Source organism: Eptesicus fuscus, chromosome 19 (assembly GCF_027574615.1).
Source record: "Eptesicus fuscus isolate TK198812 chromosome 19, DD_ASM_mEF_20220401, whole genome shotgun sequence".
Taxonomy (NCBI): Eukaryota; Metazoa; Chordata; class Mammalia; order Chiroptera; family Vespertilionidae; genus Eptesicus; species Eptesicus fuscus.
In genome coordinates this window covers 21,201,297-21,215,599 of record NC_072491.1, presented here as the reverse complement: position 1 = coordinate 21,215,599, position 14,303 = coordinate 21,201,297, and the positions used below count along the sequence as shown (strand labels likewise).

At 30.9% G+C, this 14,303-nt stretch overlaps 1 protein-coding gene across 3 annotated transcripts in view; it reads left to right on the top strand.

Annotated features, from left to right (window-relative positions):
- CSMD3 (CUB and Sushi multiple domains 3) overlaps positions 1-14,303 on the top strand; it is a 923,077-nt gene that overhangs the window by 334,984 nt on the left and 573,790 nt on the right. Inside the window, exon 7 of one of the 3 annotated variants that reach the window (XM_008143384.3) lies at positions 5,317-5,628. The exons of the other annotated variants lie outside the window; for them this stretch is intronic. Coding sequence (XP_008141606.2) covers positions 5,317-5,628 — 312 coding nt within the window. The remainder of the gene's footprint in view (positions 1-5,316; positions 5,629-14,303) is intronic. 3 annotated transcript variants of the gene reach the window in all.

The following is a 14,303-nucleotide window of genomic DNA, read 5'->3' as shown; positions in this document are numbered from 1 at the left end:
GGTAACAATTAATCAAATGTAGATCATTTATATTTTACACTTAAAGGGCTACTTTCCATTTCAGTTTACCCATCTTTCTTAAGTTGAATATTCATACTACATACACTTTCACCAATTTATGCAATTAAATACTAAGCAATACAGATTTTGGGATACTGGAATTAGTAATGTTTAAAATGCAAAATACTTATTTTCCCAAATACAGTATGCTTCCTAAAACTTGTAACATGTAACAAAGCAGTGTCTTTGTTTAACTTACCCCTCATATTTCAATTAATTTTCAAGAGACCTCACTTATTGACATGTTCTTATAAAATAAATATAATATTAAATTACATATGCTAAAGTTTATAGAATATTTAAATTATGGCTCAAATTGAATTGTTGCATTAGTTTTGTTTAAATTTTATTTTGTATATATTTTCTTTTGCATGTTTCATGTTTAATGTTTTGCAATTTTCTTCATTAAATATAATGCCACCAATTATTCATTTAGAATTATTTTGTAAATTAAATTTTCTTCAAATGTTTTATTTGAATTACTAAAAATGATGGAACAGAATATATGTTTTATATAAAATAACATGCCAAACAAATATTTAAAAGCTACCACTTTGAATATGCAGTTATCTTTAATTATATATATACTAGGGGCCTGATGCATGAAAATTTGTGCAAGAGTAGGCCTTCTTTCCCCCAGCTGCTGGCACCGGCTTCCCGCCGGCACCTGGGACCCGGGCTTCGCTCCAGCCCTCGCTTCTGTCCAGAATGATGTCCGGAAGGACGTCTGGTCTAATTACCCTTTTATTATTATATATATGGTCACCCCTTATAACTGTAGCAACATATTCTATTATTTACTTCTGTGATGAGTTAGACAATAATTACAAAACTAAGCATATTTAGAATATATATATACTAAAAATTTAATCAAAAATAAATTCAAATTCAATTATGATCTGAGTATTTGGTACACTTTTTAAATGACACAATATAAATGACTTCATGACTTATGGTTAGTCTCTTGCAGATATAATGCTGAAATAAAAAAGCCTTAAAAACATTTTTTTCATAATGAAATCTAAATTTAATGTTGTAAATATTACTATTTAACAAATTTGCCAGTTTACATGTGTAATGTATGTCATTTTTCATTATCATAATTCCAAAGATTACATGTAGTTATGATTTCTAGAAGCATGTTTATATATGTAAACCATTTCATTTTTTTGTTATATTGGGAAATGTTTTGTTAAAGGATATTGGTAAATTATTTTTAGATGTGTTTATATTGTAAACATCTAATTTTATATATATCTCAAGCAATTTAATGACAGGTTAATCTAATTGTGATAGACTACATCTTGTATACATGATTTGATTTCAAGTGAAGAATGGATTTTATGAATGTACTCTTTCTTAAAAATTTTTGTTGTATGTTTTACAACATATGCATTTAATATTGTGTTATTAAAGATAATATTTACATAATTGTGTAGTAATCTTAACATTTTTAACTAAAGTAAAATATATATTTTAATTTTAGATTAGATATATTACATATTTAACATTGGATTGTTGTTATATATAATTCTAAGGCTTTTTATAGCATTGATAATTACCTCATAGAATAATTATGTGTGCAAAAATGTTGAGTGTCTTTAAATTGTTAAATAGTACATTTTGACAATTTAAAAATCTGTGTTTTACACACTTTCAATTTAGTCTAACCAAAATCAGTATTCTACAATGGTCTGCATTTTAAATTAAATCATTAGATCATGTATGATATAACTATATGATAGAGGATGATTTTATGGCCCTATTATGGAAATAAGTATTATTTCTTTATAGTTCTACTAAATATATCAAACATATCTAACTAAAGTTAGATGCACTCATACCTCCTGACCATATAAAATATAAGCACTTTTCACTCTGTAGAAATTTGAACGTTCTAAGTAAACCTATTTTACACAACAATGTAAGCTTTTATGTTTTGGGAATGATGACAAAATATTTAAAGTAACTCTTATTACTTATCTACAGATTCCACACTTTTTCAGTGATGTTTTTGAAAGTTAAAAACAAAATTGTTTTTCTTTTTGTTTTTAATTATTCTTGAATCATTTTATTGTTTGAAATACTACTTGGCCATGTTACACATTATAATCATATTTCCTTTGTGAAATTTATCCTCCTTATTACTGTTAATATTATAGTAGCATTATTATTAAGTAAATTAATTAATTTATTATTTCTTTTGAGAAATATTTCTTGATCATCTACTATGTACCAGGCAATAAACTAGATGCTAGTGAATAGAATCTAGCCTTCAGAGAGCTTGCATTCTAGTATGGGGAGAAAGAATGTAAACACAAAATATAAGTAAAGCATAAAAACTAGTTAGTAAAATATCTTGTTGAAGTACATATCTGGTTATACTGTGGTTATTAAGTAAATGGGTTGTTCAATGCTTTATTCCAACATTACATGTCATGCACTCGGGTTAAAAAAATAGTACTGAATCATCACCACCATTAGCCAGAAATAGAGCCTGTTATGAGAATGGCTAGCAAATTCTAGGTCTAAATACTACTAAAGATCAGTTCTGACTCTCAGATTTGGTCATAAACTGTATTTATCATCTGGGGTCTTTAAGAAAATGGGTTTGGAATTGATCTGTAGGTCTTGAAGATTAGTTATAGAAGCAGTTTAGATACATTTCCAAGAATTACCACAGATTTATTGACCTAAATATGAGAGATTACTTGGGCTTCATTGTGATAACCTCAGTGAAAGAATATAGTATCTATTCAGTTTACTTCTTTGTTAAAGGTAGGAACACTGAGATTTGAGACAGAACAAAAATTTTATTATTTTTCATACATTTAGATTTTATATGGCAACATGTTTGTAGTTAATGGTTTCCTTCTTTTTAAACAAAAATTTATTGATTTCGGAGAGGAAGGGAGAGGGAGACAGAGATAAAAACATCAATGATGAGAGAGAATCATTGATGGGCTGCCACCTGCATGCCCCCCACTGGAGATCTAGCTGGCAACCTGGGCACATGCCCCGGATGGGAATCGAACCATGACCTTCTGGTTCATAGGCCAATGCTCAACCACTGAGCCACAACACTGGCTAGGCAAATGATCGAAAAGCCTGGAAATTATGATAAAGTTATGAAAAGTTTTAAAGTATTAGTTTTTAATTCTAATTTCATATTTTCCTTAAAAAATGTAAAGGATAATTACATTATGCAGGAGAATAATATGAATCAGGTAAATGTTTTTATAGCAATGAGTACACGGGCATCACAAAAGTCTGATTTACCAGGAGGTCGATTACTGAACATTAGCTGTGCAAGCATAGTTATTGCTTAATCATGTGATTAGAGGAAACTTTTACCAAATATTAGTTTAGTAAATAATACTGGCCAGTTTGAATAGCCAACATGAATTGAGTAGATTCTAATCTTCACAAAATACCTTGGATAAATATTCAATAGCAACTTAATTTTTTTATTTTTGCTTTAAAATATATTAAAAGTCTTTAAAATAATCTGGTGATTATCATACTTCATTACCCTTAGCCCTGTCAAAATATAATAATCATTTAACATTTTTGAATTTCTACATCAAATTAAAACAAAATAGGACAACAGGCCGGAAGAATTATTAGCAGACATGTATCCCTTTACTTGCTTATGAATGAGTGAGCCCCATGCTTGACTTCTTTTTTGAGTTTAAAACAAAGGCCAGGATTACTTGTCCTACTAATCACCTGCCTACAAGAAGGAAATAAAGGCCACACATGCTCAAAACACATTAAGCAATGTAACTATTTTCTTCTTGCAGAATGGTTAAATATATCTCTATTTTTGTCTAAAATTCTAATTATTTTGTGGACTGAAGTTTTAAGGGCAGTTTATTGAGAAGGCATGTACTATATGACGGCATATGCCAATCATTGGCTTTAAAATTATTCAGAAGTTTTCTAACCAGTATCTGTTATTTTTAATTAGTAGCTATACATCCAAATTTTAGTAATTTTTTCTTATAAAGTATTTTAACTGTCAAGATTCTTTTAAATATATCTTCTTTCAGTTTCATGCTTCTATTATAAGGTTACTTATTTTCCTTATGTAAGAATTATTTACTACCATAGACAATCTTAAAAAAGTTTAAGTGAACAGAAAAAAATAAACTCTAATTTGGAATATTTAAAACATATTTTTAAATTATAGTGAAATTTTAATAATAAAAATGAGGATATATATATATATAAATATATATATATATATATGTAAATACTAATGAGATACTTGGAAATTATCAACCTTTTTAAAAATTAGTTTTGTAACAATAAATATTCCAAGGTAATATAGTTAATTTTTAAAAATATATCTTTATTGATTTCAGAGAGGAAGGAAGAAGGAGAGAGAGATAGAAACATCACTGATGAGAGAGAATCATTGATCGGTTGCCTTCTGCACACCCCCCAATGGGGATGGAGCCCACAACCCGGGTATGTGCCCTTGACCGGAATCAAACCCGGAACCTTCAGTCTACAGGCCAATGCTCTATCCACTGAGCCAAACCGACTAGAGCAATTTTTAATAATTCCTAAATAAAAATCATTTGTTTAATATTAATTAGTTAAAATTGGTTAATCTCAAATTTTACTTTAAAATAGAGAAATTCCAAAAACAACTCACTGAATAGCTCATGACATTGAATATTTGCTTTCTGCCAAATAAGGTTAAGATAGATATTTGCATAGAGCAATGATTTCAGTTTAATGTTTTTAAATCATTTTTTATTTTGACTTTGATTTTGAATTCTCCATTTGCTTGTCTTAAAATAGGTTATTTTGATATTTCCCCAGAAATTATGAAGAGAGATGGCACATATTATTCAAACTGTCCTTTTGAGAAAAGTGTGGTGACTTAGTTATCCATTCTGTCAAAACTTGTCACCTGAATGGCATTTGTTGTTAAAATTCATCTGTAGATAAATAATGAAGACTGATTCAGGGCCACATAAAGGGTTTACTATTTCCCCTTTTCCCCTTAATGTGTTACAGTTAAAATTTGGAATATTTTTGTGTACTATCTATTCATAGTTTGATTGATGCAAACCAACCCTTGGATCTGGTTGCTTCACATTTTAGTGGTGTGTGTGTGTGTGTTTTGCCTTTGAATGTTGATTATCCTTAAGGTGATAGAAGGGATTATAATTTATTAAACTTATCAGAAAAAAATAAAATTTAAAAGAAAAAGTTAGCATCTAGTGCTACTGTGTCCCACAGGTTCTTCTCCATTGACCCACACTACCTCCACTGGTGAGTTAGAGGAGCATAACAGGACTGCCACTGGTGCTATTGCTGTTGCTAGCACATCTGCAGATGTTACTGTATCCAGTGTTACAGCTGTCACCATCCATAGACTTTCCGAGGAACAGCGAGTGCAAGTTACGAATCTCAGAAATGCAGGTCTGGACCCCAACACGTCCAAGGACGGGCTCTCTCCTCATCAAGCAGATACACAAAGTACAAGGAGAAGACCAAGAAATGCTGAACAGATAGAAAGAACTAACGAGCTTGCAGTTGTTACTCATAGAGGTATTGGATGTTATTTTACTTGTGCCCGTTTAGTTAACAGCCAAAGCTTTATTTTGGTAATGATTCTAACTAGAGAATGAACGGAAAGACAACCAAGATGTAGGAAACTAAAGAAAAGAGTTCAAAGTAGTAGCTGAAAATTATAGATAGTACTGCCAAAACCTGAATAATTTGAAGGCACAGAAGGTAAAACAAATCAAAGTACAATGGAAATGTTAAAGGGGGAGGGGGTAAAAGCAGAAAGAAGAGAATGCATAAAGAGTAGTAAAACCAAGTACTAAACACCTACTGCATATTACATACCAGTTATGTTGTTGAGATAGCATGAGAATAAAATAGCCAGTTTCTACCAATGTGCACCTATTTCCACATTGATGACTTATCCTATGTAGTAATTTTCAGTATTTGCATGAGGTTTTTATGTTACACAAATAAATGCTAATTAATGATTGAGAAAATAGATAATTTGGCGAAAATGGAAACATTATGTCTGGTGATTGTTTTGCATAGCTTACTCTTCTATTTCTAAATAACCTATTGCCTGACCCATATGGGAACAGATTCTCATTTTGAAAAGTAACAGGTATTCATTGAAATTATGGCTCCAAATTTAAATATTCCTTGACTTCCTAATTTAATTTTTAGGGAAAAATGATCACAAAGCCAAATCATATATTGGTAATTTTCTAGTTGATTAATATTAGCCTGCCTACCTTTCACAAAATTTGGGAGTCTAGCAAGCATATTTTCCTGTGTCTTGGTAACAGGTTTCATTTAGCAGTTAAGGAAAAGTCAATGTAGTGTCAAAAAATAAATGGATTTCATTTATAGCAATATATGCATCATTGCAAATCCTAATTAATTGAACATATTTCAGATACAAAATATCTACTCCAACTCTGTTTTTGATTCATTATCATATATTCTCTCAAATGGTTATGTTTTATGTAGTGGGGTCAGGCATGGTTTATACTAAGTGTGTTATATATAAGTAATAAAGGTCCGTTCAATGCTTGCCACATACCTAGAGCCAAATTTTAATATTGGAATTGGTTGACGTCAAATCAGTATTCTTTTAAAAAATAATGTGAACTTAAACAACATGCCTGAAATTCCTACTGAGTACCATGCTCTGATCTATGGGAAATAAAGATAAATAATACATGATGCCTTTCTTTAAAGACAAATAAAGTGGGTGACTAGAGAAACCCATCTTGGTGAAACAAGGAAGATTTTCTGAAGCTTGTGGCTGATCGCATTACTAAAGGAGTTATAGGGTATGCAGGCAGTGAGTCACTTAATTGACATTTTAAATCAGTAAACATGATACAAAACCAATTGCTTAGTTTAGATATTTTAGGAAAAATAACTCTTCTATTATATTCTCCACAGTATAGTCAGAATTACCTTTTGAAAACGAAAGTTTGATCACATCACTCCACTGCTTTAAACCTTCCAGTGGTTTCCCAACAACCTTAGGAATAAAATCAAGGCTTGATGATAACCTACAGGAACCTTCATGGTCTGGCTTCTGCGCACATCTCCAACTTTATCTCATGACTCTCACTGTCACTCTCCTTTTTTGGTGAAGCAGAACTTTTTTTAGTCTGTCAAACATACCATGTTATTTTCTACTTTGAGCTACTCTCATAAGCTACCTCATCTTTCTTGAAACCTGGTCATTCTAATTTCTTTTCCAAGTTTTAGCTTAAATTGTTACATCCACGAAGTTTGTTTTTTCCTGTTATAACTCACCACACAATACTGAACTTCCCTTGCTTTTGTCATCAGCAGCCCTAGACTTGTAAATTTTAAATTCTGTGAGGTAAGGAATGGATGGGTCTTGTTCGTGTTGCATTCCCAGTGCCTAAAATAGCTTCTGACCCATAAATATATTAATATAACATTTTCTAAAATAATGAATAAATATTTACAATTTTATTAGCCAGAGCATTCACCTCAATTACTTAAAGACATAAAATTCTTCTTCACTATAATAAAATATCTACATATTTCATAATTAAAGCTAGCTACTTCTTTTTGCACATTTATAAAAAGACCAATGTTGTTGTTTTTTATCCCTGTTAAAGTGTACAACATTCCTGTTAACCCACATTAATATATTGCTTTTATTAGCACTTCAAACTAGATATAAGTGCCTTGGCTATAGCCTTTATATGTGTATCAAGTCAAAGGAAATTTATAATTAAATACAGGGAATATATAGTTAATGAATTTCAGATGAATAAATATTAATATAATAAAATAGATGCAATTTTGCTGACTTTACTGTCTGTAACAAGAGAGTGCAGTAGTCATTCTTTGATGACTACCAGACCATACTTTTCTGCCTTGTGTGACAATTTTTTCATCACTTTTCTCTATTCACACTGCACTTAAAGCTTTCATTTTATGCTTTTTTATTATTAATGATTCCTAATTTATTATTAATAACCTGGAGCAAATAAAACACTTATAATTTCCATCACTATCACTATGAACACAAAGAAAACCCAGACACTGAAATTGCATATAGTATTTAGTACTTGTGTGTGAATGTGGACTCAGAATCTATGTATTAATTTATGGTATATTAAATTTTAGATAATTGTGCCTAGTTTATTATAAATAACTGCACAATTAATTATAATCTGAAAACACTTGGAATATCTGTAAAAGATATTTTCAATTTTCTCTGTGGTACTTAATCCAACTAATTTATTTATTTATTTATTGTACTAGGGTTAAACAGCACTATTTCAATTTAAATTACATTCTTAATATAACATATATTTATATTTTGCTTTCTACTTGTTCTCATTAAAAAAAACCCACATTTTCAATTTTCACCATTTAAGAGTCTGTTGACATTGAAATAAAAAATAAGGAAAAGAGGAATTAAAATACTAATAAAAATATAGTTTGGATCTTGTCTAAACTGTATTAATACCACAGCACAATGTCTTGTATTAGTGGCCAATAGTCCTCATGAGAATTCAGCTTTTATTGACTGGATTTTAGTTCACTTTGTCACCTACTATGAGTGAAACCGTATGCAGGTCACATAAACTATTGGAGTTTAATTTTCATTTTTGTAAAATACAATCATAGCAAAACCTTTAAACTCTCAAAGCTGCAAGTTTTGAGAATACTTGCCTCATAGGTAGCTGTGTGTAAAACTAGCACGAATACTGACTTGTGTTCAACAAATACTAATTATTATTATTTTATCATTATTTACCCAAATACCTTTTAACTCTTGTTGTGAGCATGACTTTGTACTGGGTAGTAGGGGTATAACAGTGATCAGTGCAGGCTTTGCCACCCAGTAGTCTACATAACTTTTAAAAAAAGAGTAATTACAAATTTATTATGAGAAACTGTCATAGCAATATTTCTGAAATATTGTTGAAGTAAAGTAGAAGGACTGACTACCTCTAAATGTAAAATGAAGGATGGCTACACAGAGAATATTTAAACTAATTCTTGAAAGGTGAATAAAATTGTCAAACTAGTAAGTTGTGTTTATATCACTAAGGTGCATAAAGAATGCTTTGAGTAGATACTAGTGCTAAATAGAAACATAATGAGTCCATATTAAAATAAATGAAGTGTTCAACTATGCTTAAAGTAAGATTTATATTCATATAAATAAACCTAAAAACATTTTTAGGCTTAAAAACTATCCAGATATTTAATATTAGATAACATAGTATCTAGTGATATTTAAAATTTTATCAGAATAGTTGGTTGCCTTAACTATAAGATCTCATATAAAATTATTTATTAACATTTACATAAAATATATTTTCCAATATTCCCTAAAGCCATTAATTTAATATTATAGCCCTAAGATATTTCAACTCAAAGTTGTCTTAAAATAGCAGGTCCTATGTAATTTTATGATTTAAAAATTGTAAGTGCCCTATATTACTAGATTTATATATCTTAGAATTAGATGCAATCTTTTATTAGATCATATAAGATAACACCATTACTTTATAAAGTAAATTATGGTCTGGCAGAGCTTAGAAAACTCAGTCTTCATATTGCTGGACTAGTGTTCATTCATCCTTTCATTTATTCAGTATTCACAGGGTCCAATGTATGCAAAGCCTTGTATTAGGTTAAAGTACCATACTAGAGATAATAAGCGAAATTGAGTTTTCTTCCGCAAGAAGTGTATAGTCATACCATCTCAAAAATAATCATTAAAGTGTGTTTTGCTCCACATAATTTATTTTAACATTGTTTTTCTTGTGTATTGTACTAGAATTACATTTCTTTTTAATATTTGTGGGCAAGTTCTGTCAGCTGTTAATGAGCAGTCTGGGTAGGTTTGTTTTCATTTACAAAATGTGGACCTATTCTGGGAAAGCATATATATATGTATTTTTTTAAAAATTATTATTTGTAGTGGAAATTTAATTTAGATGGCTATAACATCTGTGGTCTCATATGTGTTATGAGCATTTATAGCCCATTGCTGGTGTTTGTTTTGACATAGTGTAGTCAGTTCTTCCATACTGGGTTTAATTGGTAGTGATTATATCAATAAGGTTAAGCATGGTTTTAGCTTAATTCATGGTGTAATTCAAAATTACCTATGTATAACTGAAATTTTATATGATGTAGAACACCCACCACCACCACCATCACCACCAACCAGTAAGGACAGATTAAAAGGAAGTTGATTTTAATAATCATTTTTAAAATAGAACTTTTTATTATTTTCAACTTGTGGTAAGAATGGCTAATTTAGCATAAAACCAGTAATTTTAGGTCAGTGATTTTAAACCAAACAAAAGAAGGAAGGTGTTTTTTTTTTTTTTTTTCATTTTTATCATAAGAAATATTTTTTTTGAGTAAGGTCAACTGAGCATTTACCTTGCTCAGCAAAAAAGGGAGCAGAGCAGACTATTAGACACATGTCTACACTAAATTTCCAGTTTATTTCAGAAGTGATATTCTAAAGTAGACAAAACTTTGTTCAAAGGATTAGACTGTAATATGAAAAAAATCCTATTATGTGGAAGTAACAGTTTTTGGGTGCCTACTAAGTGCCTTTCATGAATAGGCTATTTGGCTACATGTAACTTTTTAAAAAAGTTTTTTTAACTGTTTGCAAGCAACTAATACTGTGTTCAAAAATTCTGTTAATACTTCTATAGAACATTAATTTGTAAATCCAGAGCATCTTCTTTTTTTAAGCCATCATAAGAAATATCACAATGTGGAAGTTAATTTATGGATGTTAATTTATGGAAGTTAATTTATGGTTACTAATGGATAATGATACATGTCTATTATGTGTCAGGGTTTTATTGAACATAGTATCTTTGTGCTAAGTATGTGATGAATTCAAAAGTATAAGATATGGTGTCTATAAGATATGGTGTCTATTTCAAAAGAAAAAGTTGTAGAGATAAGACTACAAAGAAACTTTATCGGTCAATTCTAAGAGAAAAGTTGATTGAGAATGAGTATGATATGTGAGTATGGATGAGTTATAATTGTCTTCAAGTGTGACAGGTTGTTATTTGTAAGAGAAGTCAAACCTGTTCAGAGTTGTAGAACTTAGTGTATGGAACCACTAAAGATACAACTAGCTTACTACTATAGCTTACTACTATAAATTAGACACTTCTCAGATTGAATTTCGTTCGATTATATTAAATTCCTAAATCACTAATCAGATATCTAAGCATAGCTTGATGGAAAACTTGGGTATTTAGGAAGCATTTAAACATCAAACAGTGTTGTAGCAAGGTAATTATTACTATACCTTCTAAACCTAAGTGTTTATGAATTTATTCAGAGATATTGTATATTAATATATTTAACACCATCTATAGTTTCTTACTTAATCTTTGAGTTGACAGGGACTTATCATTATCTAATTGTATAGCCAGTGTTAAATAAGCAAAGAAGTGGCCAATGCTACCATCAAGAAAGTTAGAGATTGGCACCATCAAGAAAGTTAGAGATTGGCACTCTTCTAATTGCAGTAAATGGGAACTCAGCCATATATATATTTCTCCCAGGGCCCAATGCCTACAGATATACCTTAAATTCCCCAAACTCTCCATTTGAGGATCTAACTCTATCTTGTCTTTCAGGTAGTGTCCAAGACAAGAGTTATTTTCTTTAAGACCTACCAATCTGTCTTCCTTCCTTTTTTCTTCTCCTCCCCTCCCCTCTCCTCCCCTCCCCTCCCCTCTCCTTCCCTCCCCTCCTCTCCTCTCCCCTTCCTTTCGTCTTTTCATTTTTCTTTCTTTCTTGTTCTTATTTTTTCTTTCCTTTCATTCTGTTTCTTTTCTCCTTCTTTCCTCCTTTCCTTTCCTTCCTTTTATTATTTATTTCTTCAACAAACATTTGTTGTGTACTTCCAGGCCAGTTCTTGACTATCAAACATTGAACAAAATTAAGTAGACCTTGCTTAGTTGAGTTATGTTAATGTGGGGAGAAAAAGACTATAAGCTAATGAACAGATGTCTACCATAACGGATGGTAGCAAGAGCTGTGCAGAAAATTAAAACAGGTTATGGCCCTAGCTGGCTTGGCTCAGTGGATAGAGCATTGTCCTGCTGACTGATGGGTCCCAGGTTCCATTCTGGTCAAAACATGCCTGGGTTGCAGGCTTGATACCCAGTAGGGGCTGTGCAGGAGGCAGCTGATCAATCATTCTCTCTCATCATTGATGTTTCGATCTCTCTCTCCCTCTCCCTTCATCTCTGAAATCAATAAAAACATATATGTGCAATACCTTGAATTCTACTTAGCCCTTCTCTATTTTTATATATGTTTCTTTTAAACATATTTAAAAAAAAATAAAACAGGTTATATAATATATGGGTGACCACCTTAGTTTAGAAGGTCGGGAAAGGCCTCTTTGAGGAGTTAAAATTTAAACTGAGACCTAAATAACAGTAAGAAGGCAGCCATGCTAGAATTAGGGGAGACAGCATATCAGAGAAAACAACAAGTAGTAAAAACTTGAGTTTTGCTTGAGAAAAAGAAAGCACAGTGTGCCTGGCGCTCAGTGGACGAGGAGAGTGGTGGAGATAAGCTGGGAGACAAGAGGATCAGACCATATAGGTAGGCTCTGCGGCCTTGGGAAAGAGCTTCATTTTGATCTAAAAGAGATAGGAAGCCATTGGTGGGCTTTAGCAGGGAAGTGGTATTATTTAATGTAACTCTTTTAAATAAATCATTTTAGCAGAAATGAAAAAAATTAAATGACAAGTAATTAAAGGCAGGCACACAGATATGGAATGAAGAGTTGATAGGGACTTGGAGTCTGAGTCAGACTATGCTTCTTTCAAACTTCATTGTGAACACAAATCAGTGGGCAGTCTTACCCAAAGGCAGATTGTGACTTGATGTAACCGGGGTGCAATCTGAAGTTCTGCATTTCTAACAAGATTACAGGTTATGCTGATACACTGCATAACATGAACATAAATGAGCATGATTAACAAGCAGAGAGAGCGATGCATATCAAATAGTGCCTGCTCCCTCTCCTGGCTCCAGGAGAACTTGTTCTCCATTAGAATAATCGCAGTATTGACAAGCTATCTCAGATAATATACTAAAGCTAGACTTAGATTCTATAGGAATGAGTTGAATGGTAGCAAACTCATGAATGGAAGGGATATTTTAGGGCAGAAGGATTTTCCTGACTAACTTTAATAACAGTAAATTCTGTCTATCCTTAAGATAGAACTGATTGAGTTAGTTATGATTTTACTGAAAAGATAAATGAATATGTGAATAAATGATGAAGACATTCCCAAGTCAAGTTTTAACTTGCTACTTTTAATTTTTACCCTAAATTCTATACCTTAAAATTATTTTTAAATGTATTATCAAATAACAGAAAAAACGTAAGATTTTATTTTTTCTTTACTTACCATGTTTAAAAGCTCTCAAAGACTGATAGATGGAAGCAAAATATAGTAAAAAATTGATTGCCAAAGCAAAAAATTTTAAAATATATTTTATATATATAAATATATATATATATTTTATTGATTTCAGAGAGGAAGGGAGAGGGAGAAAGAGATAGAAACATCAATGATGAGAGAGAATCATTGATTGACTGCCTCCTGAAAGCCCACAACCTGGGCATATGCCCCTACTGGGAATTCAACTGTGACCTCCTTGTTCACAGGCTGATGGTTAACTATTGAGCTATGCCAGCTGGGCAAAACATTTTATCTTTGAATAATTAAGCATTATCTTCTATTTTATACAAATGGTGAAATTGCATTTGCTTGCTGATTGAATTCCCTGGTCCTTCTTTATGAGACTAATGTATTGATTTTCATGCATGTTCAGCATAAATAATAATGGAGAAGTTATAATTTTTTTAAAAATTATCTGGTTCCATATGTTTCTTGTAAAATACTTATTCTATTAAATTAATAATTAATTTTTGAGTAGGAACTTTCATACTGGAAAATACATATTTACTACTTAGATATATTAACTCTTGAATGCTTTATCACTATCTTATAATTTTTTATAGTTCTAATGAATTTTTTATAACTACATTATTTTGTGGGAAATTGTGGTCAGTGTTGATATTTGTAGCAATTTAAAAATCCATGTCCTGAAATATACCAATTTATTATTTAAATACATAATTATTTATTGAATATCATGATTATTTT